Source organism: Temnothorax nylanderi, unplaced genomic scaffold (genome assembly GCF_030848795.1).
Source record: "Temnothorax nylanderi isolate EJ_2023f unplaced genomic scaffold, tnyl_v1.0 TNYL_tig0001_pilon, whole genome shotgun sequence".
Classification (NCBI taxonomy): domain Eukaryota; kingdom Metazoa; phylum Arthropoda; class Insecta; order Hymenoptera; family Formicidae; genus Temnothorax; species Temnothorax nylanderi.
The window spans coordinates 4,767,956-4,792,564 of record NW_027249063.1 but is presented as its reverse complement, the minus strand read 5'-3'; the positions used below and the strand labels follow the sequence as shown (position 1 = coordinate 4,792,564).

The 24,609-nt window shown below is 39.7% G+C and overlaps 3 protein-coding genes and 1 long non-coding RNA gene across 6 annotated transcripts; 1 reads left to right on the top strand and 3 right to left on the bottom strand.

Moving 5' to 3' along the window:
* Nucleotides 1–21: 21 nt before the first annotated feature.
* On the bottom strand, nt 22–4,491 carry Nhe1 (Na[+]/H[+] hydrogen exchanger 1). Its single transcript, XM_071697319.1, has 5 exons — nt 2,994–4,491; nt 2,737–2,906; nt 2,289–2,660; nt 1,864–2,198; nt 22–1,163 (listed from the first exon to the last, which is right to left on the bottom strand). Exons 1-5 carry the CDS (start codon nt 4,318–4,320, stop codon nt 1,139–1,141), a joined length of 2,229 nt encoding a protein of 742 aa, XP_071553420.1. The 5' UTR covers nt 4,321–4,491; the 3' UTR covers nt 22–1,138.
* Nucleotides 4,492–5,241: 750 nt separating this feature from the next.
* Dph2 (Diphthamide biosynthesis 2) lies at nt 5,242–8,709 on the bottom strand. Its single transcript, XM_071697388.1, has 6 exons — nt 8,234–8,709; nt 7,724–8,039; nt 6,731–7,064; nt 6,169–6,650; nt 5,777–6,068; nt 5,242–5,438 (listed from the first exon to the last, which is right to left on the bottom strand). Exons 2-6 carry the CDS (start codon nt 7,856–7,858, stop codon nt 5,260–5,262), a joined length of 1,422 nt encoding a protein of 473 aa, XP_071553489.1. The 5' UTR covers nt 7,859–8,039; nt 8,234–8,709; the 3' UTR covers nt 5,242–5,259.
* A 608-nt stretch (nt 8,710–9,317) lies between these two features.
* LOC139767706 (uncharacterized) lies at nt 9,318–24,580 on the bottom strand. Of its 3 annotated transcripts, XM_071697276.1 has the most exons (16): nt 24,314–24,580; nt 22,960–23,637; nt 22,483–22,652; nt 22,245–22,325; nt 20,605–22,158; nt 19,918–20,172; nt 18,701–18,802; nt 18,397–18,501; nt 17,937–18,081; nt 15,174–17,599; nt 14,610–15,008; nt 14,305–14,508; nt 13,634–14,196; nt 13,300–13,543; nt 12,967–13,069; nt 9,318–12,801 (listed from the first exon to the last, which is right to left on the bottom strand). In XM_071697276.1, exons 3-16 carry the CDS (start codon nt 22,585–22,587, stop codon nt 12,047–12,049), a joined length of 7,041 nt encoding a protein of 2,346 aa, XP_071553377.1. In that variant the 5' UTR covers nt 22,588–22,652; nt 22,960–23,637; nt 24,314–24,580; the 3' UTR covers nt 9,318–12,046. The 3 variants fall into 3 exon arrangements, with proteins under 3 accessions (XP_071553377.1, XP_071553386.1, XP_071553395.1); XM_071697285.1 differs by lacking the exon at nt 18,397–18,501; XM_071697294.1 differs by lacking the exons at nt 22,245–22,325; nt 22,483–22,652; nt 22,960–23,637; nt 24,314–24,580 and having other exon boundaries at nt 20,605–21,109; nt 22,111–22,158.
* On the top strand, nt 18,793–19,367 carry LOC139767825 (uncharacterized). The gene is made up of 2 exons (XR_011717227.1): nt 18,793–19,118; nt 19,194–19,367. It is a non-coding gene; the product is annotated as an uncharacterized lncRNA (long non-coding RNA).
* Nucleotides 24,581–24,609: the final 29 nt, after the last annotated feature.

Here is a 24,609-nt window from a genome sequence, read left to right as displayed (position 1 = left end):
TAAGAAAGCAGCAGACCTGGAGTCGCTCACGTGAGTTTATTTATATATATATATCACAAATTATATCACCTTTATTGTCCCTGTGACTACGGTCGTACAAAGTGTAATGTACAATATGTTCACGTTTTTTCTAAATATGCGTATTTCAGATAGTGGACGAAGAGAATACTTGAACAGAATTCGTCTCGCAATTTTCTTTTCATTGATACACCGCGCCAGTTACAAGGATAAACCTGTGTCGCCTGGCAAATATCATTTTATATTATAATTCAACTCGAATCACATTACAGTGGAACGTAGGACGTGCTATCTTTCGCCAGCTGGTTTCTAGCTACAAAACGTACACGCTGGGTTAACGCTCGGCCTTAAGGAAGCAAGATAACGCAGTCCCACCCACGAGTGATACGATACGAAACACGTGCTCGTAACTATTCACATGACGGCATACGTATTCCCTTCTCGCAACAACATCATCGCGGATAATTAATAACTAGGAAACAGATCTTTTTAATTTCAATCTCTCACATTTTCTTTGATTGTTCAAATCGAAATACCTTCAACGCTGTACAAACATATTTAGCGATACCAAAAATACAATCCATTTTGTACCATAAATATTGAAGAATATCGGGATGTTGTAAAAACGCAGATGACATTTTTTTTACAAATACAATTAGACAATTTTGTGAAAGAGATAATAATGAATAGGGACTGTTTTAAATTGTTTCAGTCAATTTCAGTAATTTACTACCGCTAATATATCGTTTGCAAGTTTTGTTCGAATAACTTGTTACTTATTGAAATAATAATTATCACATAATTGGATAAAATAATGCTAAATGATAAAATATACAACATTATACTATCGTTATGCACATTACTGTGACCGACTTCGTTGTTTCCTGGTTATCATAATTTTACTTTCATACAATTTAATTTTAGAATAATTACAAATATGCATAACAAGAGTAACACAAATAGAAATCTGTTGTATGTACACATCTCTAATACTAACGAAAGTATCAGATCGTATAAATAATCTTCATCGAATTCAACAAGTATTGCGCGATTAAAGAATTACACGTGGAACAAGAGATTAATCCGCAGGGGAAAAATATACTTGTGGGAATAAGTTGAACTAATCAGACCAATCCTCCTCAGCTCTGCAAATTAATAGTATTTCTGTTAATATTTTAGGAACTGAAATCAATTTACTGCCCATCACCACCGTTGCCAAGCTGCTTTGAATAAAGCAAGCATATTGGACAATACACTGCTGTTCACTATATAAGCGATAAGGTAACGATGCTTACAATTATACAGGTACGTGTAAATATTAGGCGAAAACAAATAAATTACGAAAATATGATGTATAAGAGACAATTCAACCTTAGAAAAATTTCACTCGTATTGTAGCTGTATAGTTTGCTGTGCACAAACTCTCTTATCCATTTTCTCTTTCCATGTGGTTGTTCACAAATCATGGAAATAATTAGAGAATTATATGAGATAACAGTTCATATATTCCCTATGTATCAATGAAGTGCGTTAATAAAACGTATGTAAGTTAATATTAAGCAACAAGCGAATTTAAGGTCAAAGAGAAATTCTGTACTAATTTTAAATAGGGAAAATTGTAAGTGCTCTCCCTCAGCTCACTGGAACAAGGCAACATTTGCAGCTTTGATGGAACAGAAAATTCTCCTTCTTGTGAAAAGATCTATACTGTTATAGATTTAATACTAATGTTAATAAACACTTGTATATACACCCATTTATAGGCAATATAATTTAAAAGCACGTAGTTCAGCACACATAAGGACACACCGCACACACAAAATAAATTAAATACTTAATATAGACCCGTGTCTAGGACGGCCGTTCTTCTCCTTCCCGTGCGGCGGTTGCCCCTTAGCTGTTCCAGTGACGTTCAGATTTAATTGCGCGGTCGATGCCGTAGTCGCCTCGTCATCCGATTCTATTGGACTGATTCTAATAGCTTGGTACCATTGATTCGTCAAATCCGTCATCTGCGACTTGCAGTCCTTCAGCTCCTGCTGCGTGAATCGTCTCGTGAAGAACGGAATGAAAAATTTCAGGTCCCACCTCGCGAAACCGCGAATTCGCGATTGCAAGAAGGACACTTCCATTTCCTCCTCCGTGAGTTCCGACAAGTGCTCAGAATCTATAGTTTGTCCCTGTATAAAAAAAAACAATATAAATATATCATCTGTATGTGTATAAAAATTTTTGTACGTTATCCGCGTTATACAATTTTTTTTAATTACCCATTCTCTCGTTTTGCTCAATGTAACTTCCTTATCCTTCTTCTTCCTCCTGCTGTTGCTCTTCTGCTTCTTTTCGGCCCTCAAGAATTTCAGCAGAGGCATCGTGGATCCGCCGAATATTAAGGTCGTAAACAATACGATGATAAGCGTCGTCGTTATAATAACGTGGCGTGTTTCATCGCTGAAATCTAAATGAAGCGATAACGCGTATGATATAGCACCGCGCAGGCCGCTAAACCACATGATGAACATCATCTTCCTCGTGATTTGATGCTCGCGGAAACGATTAACGAGCAAGGCCAAAGGAAAGATATTGGCGGCTCTTCCAATCAGGGACAAGATCACCGACCAAACGACTAGTGCTGGCTCGAACTACGGGAAGGAAAAAGAGACTTGATCGAAAAGGATTCGAGGAGTGTATATTCGGCATATTATACGATACACTTACCCTATGTCTAAAGCTAAACAATGCTAATCCCAAATAAGCAAAGACGCAGGTCTCAGCAATGAAGGCTAACGTACGCATTGTCTGTTGCATCGTAATCTGCGTAACAGTTGACAAGTTGAAATGCGTGTAGTGCGACATGACTATTCCATTGAACAGAATCGCCATAATTCCTGCAACAACGAATCAGTATGAAACAAATAAGCGATAACAGTTGTACGACAGAGAAATTTACTGTATAAATTATCACAAACGCTTACCTGACAGCTGTATGCCTTCCGCTAAAACATACGGGGCGTATGTGAACACTAACATTATGCCAAACTCTAAAGACGGATTCTTCCTTAGGTCTACGTGCTTCAACAGCAACGCGCTTATTAAAGCGAATACCACGCCGATGCCCGCCGACGCGAAGAACATGAGGCAGAACCGATTCAAGCCGAGTATGATAGCCTCGCTGGTCGTCGCCGCGTTGTTGGACTCCAGGACGGAGGTGGTCAACACGATGGAGATGGCGTCGTTCAGAATCGATTCACCAAAGACCAACATGTTCAGGACCGGATCGACGTCCAGGGCGTGAAAGATCGCGACCGTGGCGACCGGGTCCACCGCCGATATCAGCGACCCGAACGCGAAGCTCTCGACGAAGCTGAGCTTGTACGCTACTTCCGCTAGACCAAGCAGATATATCCCGGCGCCGATGACGAACGCGGAGATGGCTGTCCCGAAAATGGCGAACACCATGATGCTGCCGATGTTCTGAAAGAAGTTTCCCTTGTGCAGATTATAGCCAGACTCGAAGATGATGGGCGGTAGCAGGACCAGGAAGAACGCGGTCGGCGAGAAGGCCTCCTCCTTCCTCCAGTTCGCTATGTTCTGATGCGACATGAGGTTTATGATCATGCCGATCGCGGCGCCCAGGAAGACGATCACCACCGACTCGGGCAGGTATTGGAAATTCGTCTGCAGCATCAGGTGTATCAGCAGTATGCCCAGCGCCAGGACGCACAGCACGAAGAATATGGACATGGAGCTGTTGTGCTCCTCCTCGGCGGAGCCCTTGTCGGGGAGGACCGGCTCCGCCGGAGCGACGGTGGTCGTGGTGACGTTGCTCGCGGTGACATTGGTCGAGTTGGCGGCATCCGCCGGGCTCTGCGACGGCACGGGAACGTCCGTCGTGTTCCTGTCGGGGCTCGGCGACGTCGCGGGGCTTCTCTCGGTCGTCCGGTGGCTCGCGACATCCTCGGGCCGCGCCGTGCTCGCGGCAGAGGTCGGTGCTGGTGGTTTAGCGGTACTGGTTGAACTAGCATTGTGACTGACGACTTGGCTCGTATCAATCGCGGGTCGCACGGTGCTGGATAACTCGTGTGACAACACGCTGACATTCGTTGTGACACTCGGTACGGCCGAGGCTTCCGTCACCGCGGCCGCGGTGACGGATCTGTTCTCGGTGACGATCCCGCTGGTGCTTAGGTTAACTGCGTTCTCGCCGCGCGACACATGTTGCGACACATCGCACAGCAGCAAGATCCCGATGACGAGGCTCCACCTGCACGACAGTACAGAACGTGCTCGAATTGTTGTCATCTCTCAACGGTGTAGCATTATCTATCTCGCAGGTAGCAGAAGACGGCTTGCAGCTTTCTATCTTTTTCTCCTCTTTTCTTTTTTTACCGAGATGCCAATGTCTCGTTAGAGCTCGGTAAAGTCGCGAGAATTCTGACGTTTGACTAGTGGATTAGAATGTTCAAGATCATCAGCTGACTCAGCCGTCAGTCCCTACGAATGTAAAAAAAAATTCCCTAGATTATTATCTGTAATGACACTAATGACATTTGTACGAATTTCTTGTGTTAAATAATTATCATTGATAATGATCTTTCGCCGACGGAAATGTATTAATTACGCCCCTTTCTAGATTTTCTACCCCAAAATATGTTGCTTACTCAAGTTACTCATATAAGAATACAGTTATCTTTTTTATTGTCCACCTCATTTCTTTCTTTATATCGTTACACTCCGTTGATAAAATGAAAGGTAGATATAAGAAATAAAGTTGTAGATTCCAAGAATTAAATTCCAAGAAAATGAAATACTTGGAGTTTTTATCTGCATCACCCTATCAATTCTATTAATTACCAACTAAACCACTAATTATGTTACTGATTATATTTTCCAGATACTTTTGACGAGATTAACATGTAAGTTTTTGCAGTTCAAACACGCGGACTTAAAAACTCTAAGAATTTCTGGAGTCGCCGGTTCTTTTTCATTTTTCAGCACAACTCTTAATTATATCCCAATTCTTTATTGATTTTTAAAAATTTAATTTCTTGTTGTTCGAAATCTTGGTTTTAGAAATTCTTGGAATTACGATTTTTGGAAATTTAGTTAATATCTCACCTCTTACTTGATTATATATTCCTGATACTTTGTTAATTTTTGAGGGTTTAGATTTTCGGTTCGAACTTTCAGATCGCAGGAAAAAGGAATGGATGAAATACTCTATATCTAAAAATGCTATATTTATTCCGCTTGTGCGTTACGTTTATCTGTTTTTAAAGGTTCATTCGTATATTCCCACGCTAATCCAACGCGACCAGCTTCCGCTGGTTGTACAGAATCTTCGCCTAGTCGCTGTTCGACACCCTTCCAAGATCTTTCTTGTAGATATTGAGCCCCTGCCTTGCCAATGGCAACAGTACCTAGTAAAAGGAATTGCTGTATTATTACTACAGTATCTAATTACATAAAATCGCTTTGAATTGTTAAACTGCTTGCACAGAAAATACATGTAAAAATGTAAAAAAACATTAGACGCTTGGAACATATAAAAAGAATTCTTTAATAGTGTAATTACAAGAAAAGTAAGTCTCTTTGATCTCTGTGGAGACAAGTATGTCTCTTCCACGAAACCTGATTAATGCGGCAAAAGATATCAAATAATTTCTTATTAAAAGTACGATTTCAAGATTGCAATTTCAATTTTTACTATCTTATTACTTTCTTGATATTTCTTTTAATTTAAATAAATTGAATATACCTGAGGAACGGACTGTCAGAGCATTTATTTGATCTGTACATAAAGTGTCGTCCTCGCAATTTCTGACATTGCTAGTAATGAGAGAAACATCCGAGTCCGTTGACGGCTTAAAGTCGACGTAGTGAGGGCCACCGGGTAATATTTGTCGAAAATCCATGAAATATTGCGGACAGAACTCCCTCGCGCTGTTAAATGCTAATTCAACTTCGTACACCGTAAGCATAGGCTTAAAAAAGTCTCTCGAGTCGAATACTTCGTTCTCTGGGCAAGCTATCACGACAAAGGCGTCGATCTGGAATAAAAATCGAATAAGTATTTATTGACATGATTGTATAGCAAGATTAAAATTAAATTCAAGTCAAATATATTTTATTGCACCCTGCTGAACGTACCTCTGGGAAATTTGCGAGCTTGGCAGGATTTATCTTTCCTACACTGAGAAGATAAGACTTTTTATTTTTCTGTTTTAGGGTTCTTTTCACGGTGTTTATAGCCGTCAGGTATTCCTGAATGCCCAATGTGGCCACCACAATTCCCACAACTCTGGCATCCCTCAGCTTCTCTATCAGGAATCTCCTTCGCTTCAACCAAGGTGTGCTCAACGCTTCAAACTCGCTAATTTTACCGTTTGCGAGACAGTACCACCTTTTCACGGGTATACTCATCGCTAATAACGCGAGAGTCTTTTCTCCCTCGCCCAAGAAGAACCCTTCGTAATCCTGTACGTTATATCCATTTTCTAAGGTGTAACCTCTACCTAAGACAACTGAGGCCGGGCTTACTTTCGTATCGGTATATTCCACGTTCGACGTACAATTTAATTTAGACAAAACTAAGTGTTTATATACAGGTTTCAATGCGTTATATACATTTTCTGTAATCATACAATGTCCATTACGTCTTTATCCGCCATCACAAGCTCTCTCAATCATTAGCAACATCTCAAACATTTACCAATCTCATGCGCGTATGCCACGTCGTAGAAAAATATAATCTTATTCCCGCAATCTGGAAAAATTCGCACGAACTCGTCGCAGAGTGCCGTCGCGTCCAATCGCTTCCTCGGCAAAACGTGAAAGATCGGCAAGCGAGCGGTGGGACTGAGGCAAGCGTGTCCGAAGTGTATTATGCCGTCCGCGTCGACGTGCTGCGCCGTTACCTCATCGACGCAGCAACTACCGCAGGTCGTATCACCTAAGATATACACCTTTCGCCCTAGGCTTTTCTCCAAACGTAGCGCAACCTCCACCGAATCCGGTAGCAGGCTGTCCGGAAACTGTAGGCATACCTACAATACACGAAAGAGCATTACGATCCCATAAACATTCAGTTAATAATAGAATTATACATGTATTAATATATAATAATATGTAATGTATTTATATGTGAATATATATGAATATATTTATATATAATTATATATAAAAAATTATCAAGTTATGCTATACAAAACTGCTCATATCGAATACATGTACAGATGGAGGAGTAAAAACAACAGTGGTGTAAGTCAAATTTTTAAAAATATTTTCTCGTGTGCATAGATGCAATTTATATATTGTACAGATTGCATATATGCACGCGAGAAGATATTTTTAAAAATTTGTCTTACACCACTGTGGTTTTTAACCCCTCCAGATATAAACTTACAATTAACCTAACTTAACCTAATCCCATCTATCATCAATAAATAACTCCAGCAACGTAATTATCGTTATCATTGCGTCGCTTTTTATTTATCCAGCATTCTTGCAGTGGATATAAAATCATGCATCTTCTATAAAACGAAAGATCTGACAAGCTCATAACATAACCTCAACCTCAACTCCTTACCGCGTCTCTAATTCGCGAAAAGGAACGATTTGCTGAATCTTTTCAAAAAGATCTGCAACTACAATTCTACGGTACGCGCTAGAAATTTTTTTTAGAAAACGCGTGCATCTTCCAAACCTGTTTCAAGGCGTTTGTCCGGACCCAACGGGCGCATCTCTCCACGTCGTACGGATCGTCCTGAGCGTCCGTCACCTCGGCGACTTCCACCAGTTCCACCACGCTTCTTTCGCTTTCCTTCGTCGACGAAATCATGCCGAGGCCGAAGATCGTTTATACGTGTCGCTAGAATTACAAATTACAGCCAGTCCTCACGAGGCCCCGCGCGCAGCCCCGCGCAAATTTGCGCGGTTGTCACTCCCCCACCACGTGTTCGCGAATTCTTCCTCCCTCTCCTCTGCGCGCCGCGAGGACAAAGGCACTATAAAGGCAGAGGCTAAAAAATTGGATAACAATTTTTCAAAACATTTATAAAAATCTTGGAAGTCCCAGGAGGGACAACTGAAACATATCTATAATATAAAAACATCGACTTTGACAATAAATTAATAATATATGCAGAATATATAATTGCAGCCCCATGACTCAAAAAGCCCTTCCCAATCCTATTTTTGTACAAATACAACCTACCGTAGCGCCGTAGACCCTGCAGACTACAGATTCCCGAAGGACGAGGGGAAGAGGAAGGATCGGTCATCCGATCTGCTATTTCCGGTTGCATCCCTCTCGCATCGAAACGAAGATGCTTCGCGCAGAACGAACGGATACACCCGGGATCTTGCGCCTAATAATTAGTTAATTTAGAGTTCCATGCATTTCGTCTTTGCGCTTTCGAACAATGCGCCGATTGTTATTCTCGAGACACAGTTTTATGACGAAACTAGCTAGCTGTCAAATTGATACGATATTACCGCGAAGCTGACAATTTCCATTTCCACTTCTATCCGTATCCAGTTTCAATTCTTAGAACTTAGAAAAAGATAAAAAGTAAATCAAACCAAGATTAAAGTTAATCTGCATCGTAGAAACGAACGTAAGAGTTTTACAAGAAATTCATTACAGTTACGAAAGTGTCGGCCAGGCGATTGAAGGTAAACTTTCGTTCGATCGAACGTATAAAGTCGAAGGAACGTAATTGTCGACTTGGAAAAATATTGCTCCGACCTATTTCGCAACGTCGCATCTATCTCATTATAGATGAAATATTAATATTTCGATCTACGTGACGCACTTTATGCTCGGCACGCGGAAGTTACATAATCTCACCGCGGGACGCGGGACGCGACGAGGCGGGCGATCTAGGCCAGGAAATGAAACGCGGGGCATGAATATTGCGTCAAATAAATGTATTCGTGTATAAATCTGCGTGTGCATAAAAAATATTTAAACGTAATAATAAATAAATACAAAACAATATAATCGTTATAATTTTCGTTATCCTTCCGATTTGTGCAGGCTACAGATCTAATCGCGATCCCTATGTACGATTCGCGCGGTTCGGCATTTAGATCTCCTCGTGCGATTCTTCCACGCCGGAAGGAAAGTTGAATTATCATCGTTGAATTATACCGGTTTCGATCCTCGATCCCGGGCACCGTTGTTATCTCCTCTCTCCGTAAATCCGAGATCAGTTCCCGATTAACGACGACGGGGAACGGTCGAGAGAGAGAGAAATAGATGCTTGTGCAGAGATGAAATGAACGACGAGTTTAAGTACATAGTGCACGGAATTTTTATCGGCTTTAAAAAATTTCACGCAATGTACAATTCCCGTAACGCCTTCCTCTGCAAGATACAAAACGCACGGGTCATCACTCGATCACCCTTGCTCGCGCGCATCTTCTTATTCTAGGGGCCCCCAACCTGTGTGGCCCGGATTCGGGCCCTGTGAACTTTTATCCGGTCCGCCAAGAAATTTTGACATTATATATATATAATTAAAGGCGCAACAATATATATATTTTTATTATTATATATTATAAATATAATTATTATATACGTAATATATATTTATAATATATAATAATTATTATCTACATATTATTGCGCCTTTGGTTTTTTTACGATTCGGTCGTCGCTGCGACTCAGACTTTTATAAAACTTAATATAAAAGAATTATAAAAAATAAAGATATATTATTTTTACAATTTTCAAGAATAAAACTTATCCGGTTCCCCGGACATTACAAAGATTTAAATATTTGACCCTCTTGACAAAAGAAGATTGGAGACCCCTATTTCATACATTACGCTCGCGTCGAATCTCGTTATTACTATTCCCGCTCGTCTACATTACGTAAAAATAATTTCAAGTAGCACATCGTAAAAGAAATCAAGTTGGATTGTATACAAGATTGTATAATTCTGCGACACATATAGCTATGTTACAAATAATGATACCTTTTTTTTTTCCTGGGTGTACTGATAAACGACTGAAAAATAAGATGTTCTTTAAATTATATTTATAATATATTATCACTGTACCATTTGTCTTCACTCTCGTCAGCGGCTGTGTATCGTTATACATCTCGTTGTTTTAACGCGCGATAATTACAAACTCCGCGAAACACACGATCCGAAATCAGCAGACGGGGACGTAGGATTGGTGTACATACATACTCGTGAAATATCGGTGATTTATTTAGGATCGAAAGAACTTGAATGTGTTCCGAAGCTCCGGAAAATCCGTGAGGAATTCATTAAGTCGCGATTGCCGTCGAGAGTGTAATTGAACATTATGTATGTACAAACGATTATTACTCCTTACTGTAATACATTACATAGTTTTGCTTGCTTTTTTTTTCTCTGTATATACGTCAGTCTTGGATTGCTTTTGCCAGAATACGCATCGCTTCCGATGTCTCCAGAGAGTCGTTTTAGATTTATATGTAGAAAAAGAATACACGATCAGAGTTCACATAATAAAAACTTTTCATCTCGCGAGAGAGAGAAAGAGAGAGACGTCATCATCACTTCGTGCCATCACTGCACTTTTACGAACGTCAGTGTGTTAAAAGCAGAAAAGGAATTCTAGAGATCAATTGTTTTCTTTTTAATTTTAATTAGAATATTTTGCGTTAAGTATCGCGCGTAAGATTAAAAATAAAACCACACATTGACCATAGGAATGTATGCCGATCAATTTCGATAATTACAGAGACATTTTCAAATTGATCCAACGATTATTATGTGATTATCCTTTTTCCACACATGCACTCTCCAATATCCATCGATTACCCACATACCTAGTGTGAATCCATATGTGATGCTAAAAAAAAAAGGAAAGTCGTAAAACCCTATACATTATTTAGAAACAGTTTGTCTCTTTGATTTTGCGTCTTAACACTAAGACTGCACATAGAAATAAATCCAAAATAACACGTATAAATGTTATTCCCTTTCTTCTCCTTGTACTAGATGATCTGTTATTGACGGTACAACCAATTTGAGAAGAAACTTACGAAGAATAAGTATTTTTATTCCACAATTTTTGTCGGAGAATCATTTCTGAAAATATAAAGTCTTGTAAAAACAATTCCATTCAACATTCACGATTTTTCTTTTCATATGGGATCGATTATCACCTTTTCGATTGTATCGCCAATAACAAATCACCTTGTATTAATTTACATTCTGCATTTCCACGATTTTACATATCAGTCTGTTATGCTATTACTTTCTCTTTGCCTTTCTCACATGTTCAGTGTCGATTCCAATGATGATGGTATTAATCATAATGACGGTAATATAATAATAATAATTCTGAGAATAAATCTCAATAACAATAATACAAATAATAGTCGTAATATAATAATAATTATTATACCTTAAAAACGTATGTACAATATTCACCGACCCATTTTTTTAAGTATCAATAAGATTCTCCTACAAGTACTACGGATGAAGTGGAATAAGTTGCTTTAAATAATTACTTTTTACAAAATTACATTACAAAGTGGCATATTGAAAAATCTGAGCGAGTTATCTATCTAATCTATTCACATTTACAGCTGCTAGAATTAGATTTACGCGGTGGCTTTATTACAGCTAGACTACTGGAAAGTATACATGTTTGTATATTATGAATAATTATTGCCATTGTAGAACAGAATATTTGATAAATCAAAATGCTCAGTGAAACATGTATGCGCGATCCAGCTTGTCTCTGCTGAATAACGTATAAATAAAACAATAAGGTCACATATGATTTATACAAATAATTTAGTAATTATATCTGTGTGCTTTTCAAGATATGCAGTATCGGAAACAGTCTGCTCGACGTTTATCAATACTAAAACACAGTTTCCCATGATAGGTAGATCTCAATGATATCCACAAAAATCATGAAAAATCGACTTACAGTTGTTCTAAAACTCTTAAGATGCATAATTAGCTTGATTCAACTATCAACTTTCACTTCTTAACATACTTTACTAAAGGAGGGTCACGAGCCTAAGATGCTGCGGACTGCTTGGTCCAACGCAGTGTCTTTCGAGTCGCCGGACTGCGATGACGAACTACCGCTACCGCTGCCTGATAGGGTGTTCGTAGGACGTTGCTTAAGATTAAGAATGCTGTCGATGGCGGACTGTACTTGCGCGTTGATCTCATCGTGCTCGTTACCGGTGTTACCGCTTTCGCTACTCGTTACGTGGGCAGTACTGCTTGGACATTGCGTCTGCGAGTGCAAAGCCAGTTCATCCAAGTCGGTATCCTCTGACAAATCCCGTTCAAGATCAGTGGCACTACTCCAACGCCTGTCGAAGGACGTATTTACATCCTGCTCGCAATCGTCCTTCATAATCGCGTTCGAGACACCGGGCAAATTTGTATTTGCAACATTTGCACGAAGACACTCGCCGTTTGCTCGTGTTCTTTCAATTTTCGATGATCTCGCAACAGCACATGCACCACTACCACTGTTATTGCCGTTTTTACACTTCAAAGTGTCTGCGGTAGACGGATATACACCCAGTGCCTTCTGGATCTCCAACCACTCGTCGTAATCGCCACTTGTACTACTCGTCGTCTTGATCACTGGTTTGCATTCCATTTCGTCACTTGGGAAATCATCCTCCAATTCGCGTTTTACAGATACATTCACCAAAGGTGATGATGCTGTTAAGGTTGACTTGTTCTCTTCCACAAGGCCAGGTTCAACTTTTGGCACCAACGGTTTTTCTTCCTTCTTAAACTCCGCTGTAATTTCATTTGCAATATAGAAGGTAAATATATAAGGTGATTAAAAAAATATATTTTTTTTTTTAATTAAAAATCTCGTAATTCCAAAAAAACAATATAAATGCATACATATTGTATTAGCAATTATATCGATTAGAAATAATTGATAACATGCGCAGTTACCGTTAAGTTTTGCCTCCTGTTCCTTTAACCTCTGGAGAATATTTTGCTCTTCAGATACAAAAGACCTATCAATCATCATCAATTCTGACGTCCTCACTTCACGCTGTAAATTTAAAGATGTTAATGCAGTAGTAACGTTAATCACTTATGTGAGACTGATTTATCAAATAAAAAAAGAAAATTTGGAATGTAGGATACCGTTTTCTATAATTTAAAGTTAACTAAGTATCAATTTTAAACATTTTTATATGTAATTAGTGAGCAAAATAACCAATATTAAAAATTCAATTTAATGTATCTGATTATCAGATAAGTGTATCATATTATTCATACCATGCTTTCCATTAGGAGAAGATACGTGTATTTATTTATCATAGAGCTGAATTTGTTCAATAGATGTTTCGCTGTCTCTTCAAATATTTCGTCCGCTTTTGTCAGATCCTTGGGTCCTAGTACTTGCTCATTTAAACAATGATATCGTACCAAACGTTTGCAAGCATCACGCTTGCTTGAGAATGGTGTATTCATATCTGGATTGGTTGCGCCATTTTGATCGGTTTTTAGTTGCTGTTCCACTCTGCAAGCAATGACATAATTACATGTCAGTATCATTAAATCTCGAAAAATGATGATTAAATGTAACAGAAATGTATATTTAAATACGTACACATCACTGCGGTTGACCTGCCTGCAAATCGGGCTAATCGCACGCCTTTTTACGCCTTGCCTCGGACTTATCAAAGGATTGGAGTTGCTATTAGGACTGACGAGTTGTTTCATTGTATTCCCGTTGGTATTTACAGGGCTCTGAATCCTCTGCGTTCCCTTGTTTATCATTCTAGGCGAAGTCACCTGACTCGCAGGCGAGCCGCTTTGAACTTGCACTTGAATAGGAGACGAGAGCTCTTGTTTCACAGGGCTCGGTGTCTGTATATTCGGTTTGAAATCCAACGGGTCTGTCTGACACTGCGTCGATTGTTGTTGACATTGTATGCCTGATTGTTGCGTTTGCAATTGGGTCAACTGTTGTTGTGCGCTGCTCTGTAACTGTGAAGTTGCTACGGAGGTAATAGGCGGCGAGAAGATTGGCATGTTCGCAGAGGACGGATTCAACATCTGAGTCCCGTGGTTCTGATAAAACTTATGCTGCTTGACGTGCGTCTGGTGCATACTCTGTGTCACACAAGTATTCGATATACTCGATTGTTGCCCTTGTATACTTTGCGGCACCTGTAATAATCGTCGTTATAAAATATAACATTATGACACATCCAACAATTGTTTCTATGCATAAAATATATTCTTGTAAGTAAATATTTACAACAACTCTCCGCTTACCGTAATATTATTAATGAAACTACTATTCGAGCTACTTGGCATTGTTGTAGTTGAACTTAGAGTTTGAGATGTTACTGGCATAGCAGCGGTGGAAGTTTGTGTCTGTGTTTGCGCCGCTGATGTCTGGTTCTTGAATGAATTTTGTGAATGTATACTCGACGCAACTGTTGAAACTACGTTTACACTGAACGTCGTTTCGGTCGTCTATGTAGAAAAAGAAATATTTCGTTGGAGTAACAAATATTAACAAAATATTTCGTATAATCTTGTTGGCGATTATTTTCTGTTGCTACAAATTTACTTACGCTATTGACAGAATGTGTAGTAGTGCTAACGACTTTCCCACTGGCTAATATCTTTGCTTGCTCCTGGTACAATTTCGCCAACGCCGTCTGATCGTGCGACGTACCAGATTTTCGAGATAAAAGAGCTTGGATTTGTGACTGAATGTTCTTCAGCGATTGCTGCAATTGAGCAGGAAGCTGAATAGTTTGTACTCTTTGTACCATTTGCCCATTTGAGGGAACTGATACATGACTGCCGGCAGAGGATGTAATTAAAGGACCATTGGCAATGATCTGAGTTGGTTCGCTCTTAGTAGGATTTGTACTATGAGATACCGTCGTGTTTATTTTATTAGAATGGTCAACTTTTTGTAAATTGGACGTAACCATTGTTGGTCGAGTAACGGTTACTGTCTTCGTCTAAAAAAAAAATAAGAATAGATTTTAAATTATAAAAAGGGTAAATAAGAGGTAAAATGCACATTTTGTAATATTAACGCATTTTTAGAATAGAATCGACAATAATTTATATTGAGTAAAAAATAGATAAAGCAGATTGGAAGATATAGAAATGCATTTACATACCTGTGAGTTTATGCTTTGAGCAGTAACAGCAACTTTCGTCTTTTTCACGATCTTCGTCTTCTTTGGTGGATTGTTGCCCAAGTTCCTAATTTGTTGTTGATTTAGATTGTCAATGAATTGACTAGGAAAGCCGGAATTTTGAATTTGTATATGTTGCGGCATCTGGGACGGTGCAGCTTGTACCACGATGTTCTGAATATTATTTTGGATTGTTGGGGCTCCACCAGAACTGTTCACGATTATCTGGCTCGTTGGAGTGTTGATCTGAACTCCTTGCAGATTCTGATTACTTGCATCCGGCTCGCCAATCACTATCTTCTGCGTTTGATTTTGATTCTGTGTCTGATTTGTCGCGTTTAACTGTCCAGCCAAAAGTTGTTGCAAGAGTTGCTGACTGATCACCTGCATCTGACCATTCGCGTTCGCGATTAGCAGCTGATCGTTAGGATTCAAGTTTCTCAACGCATTTAAAATTTCAGGCGTGATTTTAGGTGCGTTATTTAGTATACTGTTCGCCGCCGAGTTCAATATATTTGCGCCTTGGGATTCGACATTTTGAGATTCGTTCGGCTGGGCGGTATTAGAAGTAGGAGCGGTCGTAATCAATATATTCTGATTCTGATTATTTTGTTGCGTATTGATTCCTTGCTGCACGACGTTAGCCGAGTTCTGAGACTCGAAGTGATGTGCATTAACGGAGGAGAAGGTATTTGCTGTCACTACCTTCTGTTGCTGAACATTCACATTTTGCTGGACACTCGTGTTGTGTAAAACAGCAGACGTATTTTGTTGTTGCAAACTAGTCATGACATTCTGCTGCGCGTGTGCTATATCCTTGATACCTGACAAATTTTGTTCTACATTCTGAACATTACCGGCTGTATTTTGTTGCAGCACATTAATCGTATTTTGTTGAATACTCGAGTGTAAAACATTCATGGTATCGTGTTGTTGCATGGTGTTACAAGAACTTTGTTGCTGCAATATATTCATGGAATTATGATGAATGTTTGAGCTCTGTAAGTTTTGTTCAAATATTTGTTGCACATTTTGAGTTTGTACGGTTTGCGCAGTGATCTGTTGATTATGTTGAAACAGTGGTGATTCCTGCTGCAATGTTAGAGTCTCCTGTTGACTCGTTTGCTGAAGACTCTGATTAGTCTTAGACATATGGTCGTTTTGTGCTATTGAGCTACCGGGTAATGATTTTTGCACATGAGCGTGTTGTCGGTGCGCTGGCTGCTTTCCCAAATTTTTCCGTATATTTGTTACACAAGTGTTCATGAGTCGTACCTGACTAGACTTTTGCAGAGAAAGATTGGAATTTTGTTGATTGGAACTCGTCTGACTTGCATTAGATATTCGAGAACCTTGAATGCCATACATAGACGAAGGCTTTGATAAGACATCTGGGGGATTCAAAGGAGTATTATTGCTCGTTTGTGACAATGCAGATTGAACATTCTTAGCTTGCATCAGTTTTTGTACATTGACGTTCTTAGACGTTTGTGTCTCCTGTAAAGGTCCGAGGCTACTTTGAACGCAGATATTAGGTAGCGAATTAGTCTCTTGAGGAACGTTTGTATTCTTCTGCTGATTAATCTTCGAACATATCTGGCCATGATGCGGACTAGTAGTGCAAATGACATTTTGCGAGGATGTGGAACTTATGGTATTGCCTGAAGCTTGATTTCCACTAGATAAAGGAGATTTGGCATACTTTTGCCTCTGCTGGGTCGTATTTGGAGTGGACTGTGGCGTACTTTGCGTTTGGCTGAAAAATTGCGAGATAATCTGCGAATTTTGTCCGCTACTTTGAGTCAGGGATCGTATCAAAGCTTGCGCAGTCGCTCCATCCATTTCTGGTTGATTGGGTTCGGGCTGATGCTGCAAAATAAGTTGTTTTCCGTCTTCTCCAATCGATATACGAAATTGTCCCGTTAGCGTATTTTGTACAGGCATCTGGAGTTGGGTGACAAGCTGATTGTTAAGTGGTTGCGATGGAGAAGCTTGCGTGTTCGTTGTGTTCGTTGCAGGTACTTGAGTTAGAGTAGGGCTAGCAGGAACTGTTCCTTGCGATGAAAGTTGGCCTAGAGATTGCCCGGGATTAACTTCGCTTTGCTGCGTTTGACAAGGAACCTCGGTTTCAGGTGTCAACTCAGAATCAAAGATATCATCGTCATCCCCAATACCCGATATTTTTATGATACGGGCAAGATCTAACTTCGGTTCGTCATCTTTTCGTTTGGCTTTCTTCTTCTTTTTCGCTTTCTTCTTAGGAGGCGGCAACAGATTTTGTTCGGAGACAGGTTGCGTGCATGTAGCATTGCCAGTAGTGTTACCAGATGTAACTTGTGAGATTTGCGACTGAGGACTTTGTACCATAGCATTCTGAATTACGATGGGATTGCTAGTTCCTGAATTAGCTATAAAATTAAAAAATATAACAGAAAATTAATATCTTACGATACATACAGATTAATGTCGTGAATTTTAAGACATTACAAAAGATACGTAAGATATAGAAGATTTTACGTATTTCTAAACATTTAATTTAAATACACTAAAATAAAAATTTAAGTTCTCTTAATTTATATAAATTACGTTCTACAATATTTTTTCAAACCAAGAGAAATATTTAGTGTTCTATTTCTTAACTTAATCCATATATATTATCTGTATATATATATATTAATATTTGTATGTGATATTGAAATATAATTATAATTTATTTTGTTGTTACATTGTTATGTAATAACTTACCTGGCGCAGGACTAGTTGGGGTATGCCTTATTACTGGAGGAGCGGCTGAAGGAAATCCGTTGGGTACAGCGAAGAATGTGGGCGCAATCCCCTGCAGTTGCATACCATGTGCTGTGACAACCCTCACCAATTGTTGTTGTGTTAACTATAATTAGAAATTAAATATTTAATTCATTTCTTACTCTATTGGATATTTTCTATCACGCTATAATTTGTATGCAAGTATCTCAGAGGCTGTAATACGTATTCTATGTATTCTCACCTATTTCGTGTAAAATATGTAATTTTTTATGACAAATAATTATAACTTTACCTTCTGTAACATAATTGAAATTTATGTAATTATTAAGGTAAAAAAAAATTATATAAACATAAAAAGTACTTTATGAAAATTTAATAAGCGATGAAATATATGAATGTCAATATGAAGAATGCGCGCATGAATGGATGAAACCATCACCTGTGCAGTATGCGTTTGTTGCTGCGCGCTTGCTGGCGTCCTTAGTATGAGTTGAACGCCTCCTGGCTGCTGCTGTACAATGACAGGTCCAGTAGACGGCAATACCTATATACCAAATATGACAAATATATGAAGCATAGAAGCAACATTTTATGACAATAGAAGAATGCACATAAGCAGTTGTAATAAATATGAAGCATATCAAAGTACCTCATGATGTATATATTTTTATGTAATTACATAATGAATATGCAGATGATAGACATAACTAAGAAACACAAACAGGTATATTATAATAATATACCTGATTCAGTAGCAAACCCTGTGCTGTTGGGATCATTGTTGCTGTAGTTGGACTTGGTTGTGGTCCAGCAAGAACAATTTGCGGCTGACTCTGCTGCGTTACCTATAAAGAAAAAGAAATTTACTTTAATGTAAAATCTCATGTTGTGTAATGTACATTAAAAAAAAATTATAAACAGCATTAAAATATGTTTTTTTTTTCAAATAAGTTAGCTAAAGACTCTCGACTATTGAAATTAACAATAAACAAGGAAAAAATGAGATTCAAACACGATTAGTTGTGCGTAAATTAATGTTATGTAATATTTAATTATTTAATACAAAATTTTAAATTGTACGTTTCGGCTCTACTTTAAGCCATCTTCAGCGAAGCGGTGACAGATAAATTAAATAATCTCACGCTCTCCGACGAGCCTCAGGTGAGCATTTCATTGAATAGTCAAAAACAGTGTAATTTTCATGAGAAAATACTAATAAAATTTTGATAATTTTAGACTATTCACATAGTCTGCCAAATAATCGGAGAAATAAAAGTTGGATCTAACTGACAAAGAGAAATGAAATCAACTCACCAAAAGCAGTCCAGACAACGTGAAATTGACAAATGGAACCCATGGTAAAGACATCGAGAAGCAAGATATATTTTTTTAATAAAAAAAAATAAAATAGGTAAAATAGCTAATAAAATAGCTAATCAGCCAAGCTAGTTTTGAGTTTTGACTTCAATGACTTATTGTTCAAATTACCATTATTCATTATCAGCGCACTGAAGACGATTACAAGTTGACAAGTTTGACATTTCATATTTATATTTATATTTATATTCAGATGACAAAACCTTATTTAGATAACGATACATTATTTAGATGACGATAACTAACACTAAGAACTAGCTCGGTTCATCAGCTTATTTTATTTCCTTTGATTTTTATTTACTGAACCTTGAATTACTTTTATATTTTATTTTTATTTTTAGTATCGTATAACAAATTAAAGAAAAAAACAATTTTATATAGATTATATATTTTATATAGAATAGATTTGAGATAAAATTAGATTTAGAGTTAAATTATAGCTGAATGCCATGTTAGATGTAATATCATTATTTGTTTAATACATGATTAATGTCCAATTTATCTACTTAACTATGTGATATAAATTACTTAAGTAAAGTATTCGATGTAGCAATTAAAAATAAGATTAAAATTAAGACCGTACCTGATTTGTAATTGTAGTGGTAACTCTTTGCGACTTTTGTTGAGAAGTATTACAAATTTGCTGATTTGGTGGTTTTGGCAAAATTTGCGGTGGTTGCTTGGTGGGCTTACCCGCCGCTATTTGTATCTGTTGATTTCCAAATAACTGGGTCCTAGTCACCAGTTGGGTAGGGGTAGATTGATAACCCTGTGGTGTACCGTGAATTATTTGTAACACCTGCATTCCTTGCTGCAGTATGGGTGTATTAGGCCTAACCTGGAACACGTGAAAAATAAAAGAATGTATGGATAAATAGATAATTTAATCTTGCATTATTAAAGACACATTTCCTTTTTTTAGGAAATAAGCGAAATAGATAGGTAACAGTACACGGAAAAAAGATAGGTTGTAGTCATCTGAACATAATTATAACAAATTACAAAAGATATACGCGTTAAACTAAAATGAGATAAAGCTCTCCAATTTCTGAGTGGGATAATAAAAATATTCTCGTGTAGTATAGATATATGATACATTTTTTAATAAAGCAATAAAAGAAAAAGATGAAATTAGAGATATTAACGGGTATTCTAACAAAATCACTAAAATATATCTTATACAGTAAATATACAGTTGCAAACAAATTAAATTTCAATAAGCAGATAGAGAGTAGAATTTAAGTTTCTACGTTTTTATAAGTATTCTTACCACAGGTGGACCAGGGCTACCGCCAGGTGCTGGGCTTCTATTGTTGAGAGAATTATTCCCGCTTAATAGATGAGGGCTTTTTGCAGGGGGATACGGGCTAAGTACAGGGCTCTGTATTTGGCTAACACTCATCGGACTCTGCATGGGGCTTTGCATCTGCATGTTAAAGTTACTGTTCGAAGTCGACGTGTTGACCGGGCTTGGACTATTCCGATTGGACTGTATCGAGTTCGAAGCCGGACTTCTAAGTAAAAGTCGATTAGGGCTAGGACTCGGCGTAGGTGGTGCTATATTAGACGCTGGACTTTTCAAGGGTATTGAAAACGGGCTGCCCGGTGAACTAATGTTTTGACCTTGAATATTTTGCATAGACTTAACGGTATTCATAGTACTGACCACATTCGACGGTTGCGTTGTGCCTGTTAATGCTACTGACGCATTTAACCCGGGGCTTATCCCCTGTGAATACTGTCGCTGTGGTTGAAATCCAGTCGACTGGGAGGAACTTAAAGAAGAAACATGACTCAATGACATAGTCGGTTCATTGGATGCGGATATATGTTGTACATTAGACGTCGATATATTTGATAAATTAGGGTGCATTGTACCAAGGTGCGGTATGCTCGTAGTGAGATTCACGTTCGAAGCGTGATTCACATTTGCAGTGGTCGCATGAATCGATTCGCTCGGAGTGCTCGTGAATATGCTGGAACTCGTCAGAGTTCCGGAGTTAGAGATTTGTGAGATTGTTGAGATGTTCGAATTAGGATGTTGCGATATAGCAGAGTTTGGTACATGTGCTATATTTGACGATGCAACGATGTGTGGTGCAATAGTCTGAATGCTCTGTATCGTTTGGAATGGAAATTGTGTACTGCTGGAATTCAAACTAGTTGGCGTCAGACCAGTTGTCAGAGCATTTCCAGGTCGATTAAGACCCTGATTCACACCAGAATTTATACTAGTGGTAGCCAAATTCGTATTTGGATTAATAGCAGATAAAGCTGATACGCCGGAATTCGCGACAGTTAAATTGGTATTCAACGTAGCAAGATTCTGATTCACGCTCGATGAGTTTAGACTCGTCAAATTTGGACCAGATAGCCCAGAATTAATATTCGTGGAATTTATCGTATTGAGCCTGTTTATCCCAGTATTAACCCCCGTATTAATGCTATTCAAATCTTGTCCCAAATTGGACAAACTGTTGTTAATGCTGTTTGAGCCAATGTTGGACGTTAGATTGGAATTGATAGCATTTAATTGATTCAGGCTAGGATTTATCGCGGTTAGCCCTGTGCTTATACTCGGCAAGCCCAAATTCAGCAGAGGATTTGATGTGGTGATAACATTGGACGTGAGAGAAGTAAGACTGGTATTTAGTGATAGTGATAGTGGCAATCCCATATTAAGGCCCACCCCAAAAGTGGGGGTGGCCGGGGGTAGGCCCATACCAGTCCCCGAGGGATTTATGGTACTCTGATTCAATTGATTCAACTGATTTACGTAGACTATGTGATTTCCAGTTGCTGACCCATTTCCTTGCTCTTGTGGCTGCAAGAACAAGCGGTGAGATTAGAACACTGACATTCTTCAAAATGACATTCGACAGAATGTGTTCGCCAACAAAAATAGCTTACATTATTTGATGTCTGTTGCAAAGCAAATGTTAGCGACTGGCCACTGCTATTCTGGGCTTGTAACTGTTGTAATTGCTGCAACTGCAATAAGAACATATACATTTTTCATATTTTTACATATTTTCTATATTTTGTATAAAAGAAGCTACATAGATGTTTAAATTTGGAAGGAGATACTTAGAAAAAAAGTACATGTAGAGTACCAACAAAAAATCTATTTATTTCTATGAAATCTTACTTGTTGTTGGGTCAAAACTGTAACTGGATTATTATGACGCGCATTCGGGGAAGTTGTAGAGGATACTGAGTCCCCAAGAAGAGGGCGTGACTGAGGCTGCTGCATGCCCACGCAGCCCCTCTTTACTATGGGCAGCGTCTAGCCACCTTTTCAGCTTATTTTGTTCTTTCCTATATAAAATATCATTTCATTCATCTCACAGTTTGAAGAGATTCACAAGAAATTACAATATATATAGTTTGTAAACATAATGTACGAATGATTATAACTGCCAGTGATTAAATCTTGATTTGTATGAGAAAATTTTATATTTATCGAAACTGACACATCCCAGATAGATAAGACTAACAATAATTCCATAAATATAGTTGAAATATATGTCTTAATAAAACTATTCACAAGATATTTTATATTTAATGTCTGGAATCGTTTAGTTTTTAAGCAAATTACATATTATTAATACACAAGGATATTTACCAAAATTGTTCAACAGTTGCAGCGAGCGATATTTGCGTTTCGGCGCCACTCAACACGTCTGCGGCCTACGTTCTCTCCTGTTCCTGTCATGCATACAATTTCGTATTCCTTCCAAAGCTCAGGGCAGCAGCGTGCTCAATTCCTCGGAGCGCTCGTATCCACGTGTACGGTTAACGTCGCCTTCAAAAGTCTCGCACCAGCGCTAACCATTCGTGGCCGTTACGGGCATTGCTTCGCAGCACGCAGAAAGTAGTTTCCTCGCGAACTACTTTACCCATTAAAAAACAATTGCGCAATCGCATCGTGGATATATCCTGACTTATACTTAAAGCGTGTCTGCCACAGGATCTTATCCATTTATAAGTGCAGCGACGCTACGCCTGTCCATGACAACACGGCTCGGGATGCACGTTCAGCAGAACGGTGTCAAACAGGATATATATCACTTTACGAATAACAGTTCTCTCGTGTTACACTCGCTATCCCAGGTCCAGGAAGTAACTCACAGACATTCTTGAATACTTGTCAAATGGCGTAGAGTGTAATGTCACAACATTACGCCTTTACCCACGCGATGTCCGTCGCAGCAATATTTTTCTCTCAACAAGAGTCTCTCTGTCGCCGCTGTACCGCACACCAGGCTTTCTACGGGCGCAGATCTCGCCACCGACTTCCGTCCTGCAAAGAAGAAACGAAGACCCGATTAGCCGCCGGCGGATCGAGCGTTCGCGCGAAGACGCAACTAGCCTAGACGCTTTCCGCGGATCGGGGGATCAGATCGGCGGGAATCTCGGGGGGTTCGCCTCGGGGGGGATACGCGAGAGAATCTGGGGAAACGCGGTGGTAAACGTGTCACGAGCGGCCGAGCACCCGCTGTGCCCCACCGTGCCCCGTGACCGCGACGAACTCCCGGGCCGTACGGTGATTCTCGGGGGACCGGGGGATTCCGGCGTGACGATTCGGTTGGCCCGGGCGAGAATTCGGGCCAGCTGGAAGCACATTTTGAGGTTATAGGCAGGCGCGCGCCTGTGTGCGAGAGGTACGTGCCACCAACACACGCAATATACGGGACGTGGGAATCACGCACGGCACACTCTCACTCGCGGGTGCAGGTCGGCGCGCGGAGTCGCGCACAACGAAACGGGGGGCCCCCCCGAGAGCCCCGTCGACTGACAAGGCGTAAACAAAAGAGAGCACTCGGAGAGCACGGCGACACGGATCCCACCGGGGGCCCGCCGATCGCGCGCGGCGGGGCGCCGGCCGCGCGGCGCCGCGACGACGCGCGTGCACGGCCCCGCCGCCGACGCGGAAAAGTACGCGCGGCGTCGCGGCCCCGAAAAATTGTCAATATTACCTTCGGTACGCGTACGCGGGGCTCTGGCCGCCCCGTGTTTTCCTCCTGGGAATCTTTCGGCGCCCGCGCGCGACTACGCCGCGCGCGATCCCGCGTACCCGGGCGCGTACCGCCGCGACCACGCCGTCGGGAAAACAAACGCACACGGAGCACGCGCGACGACGATACTCCGCTGAAAATAATAAACCTTTCAGTTACACGACGGGTATCATGTACGCGTTACACTATTCGGTGGCAACGGCCATCATGTATTTGTCAAGGCTGCCATTGGCGCGGCGACGTAAGGCCCCACGATC

What these genes read in the sequence shown, in the direction of transcription:
- Nhe1 (XM_071697319.1), bottom strand. Translation starts at nt 4,320, where the DNA reads ATGACAACAATTCGAGCACGTTCTGTACTGTCGTGCAGGTGGAGCCTC. An exon ending in TGTTTAGCTTTAGACATAGG is followed by an intron (nt 2,661 to 2,736) that starts GTAAGTGTATCG and finishes TCCTTCCCGTAG; the next exon opens with TTCGAGCCAGCACTAGTCGT. An exon ending in TGAGCAAAACGAGAGAATGG is followed by an intron (nt 2,199 to 2,288) that starts GTAATTAAAAAA and finishes TTTTTTATACAG; the next exon opens with GGACAAACTATAGATTCTGA.
- Dph2 (XM_071697388.1), bottom strand. Translation starts at nt 7,858, where the DNA reads ATGATTTCGTCGACGAAGGAAAGCGAAAGAAGCGTGGTGGAACTGGTG. An exon ending in GGCATACGCGCATGAGATTG is followed by an intron (nt 6,651 to 6,730) that starts GTAAATGTTTGA and finishes GTATGATTACAG; the next exon opens with AAAATGTATATAACGCATTG. An exon ending in TCTGACAGTCCGTTCCTCAG is followed by an intron (nt 5,439 to 5,776) that starts GTATATTCAATT and finishes TCCTTTTACTAG; the next exon opens with GTACTGTTGCCATTGGCAAG.
- LOC139767706 (XM_071697276.1), bottom strand. Translation starts at nt 22,587, where the DNA reads ATGCAGCAGCCTCAGTCACGCCCTCTTCTTGGGGACTCAGTATCCTCT. An exon ending in TGCAACAGACATCAAATAAT is followed by an intron (nt 22,159 to 22,244) that starts GTAAGCTATTTT and finishes TTGTTCTTGCAG; the next exon opens with CCACAAGAGCAAGGAAATGG. An exon ending in GTTTCATTAATAATATTACG is followed by an intron (nt 14,197 to 14,304) that starts GTAAGCGGAGAG and finishes CGATTATTACAG; the next exon opens with GTGCCGCAAAGTATACAAGG.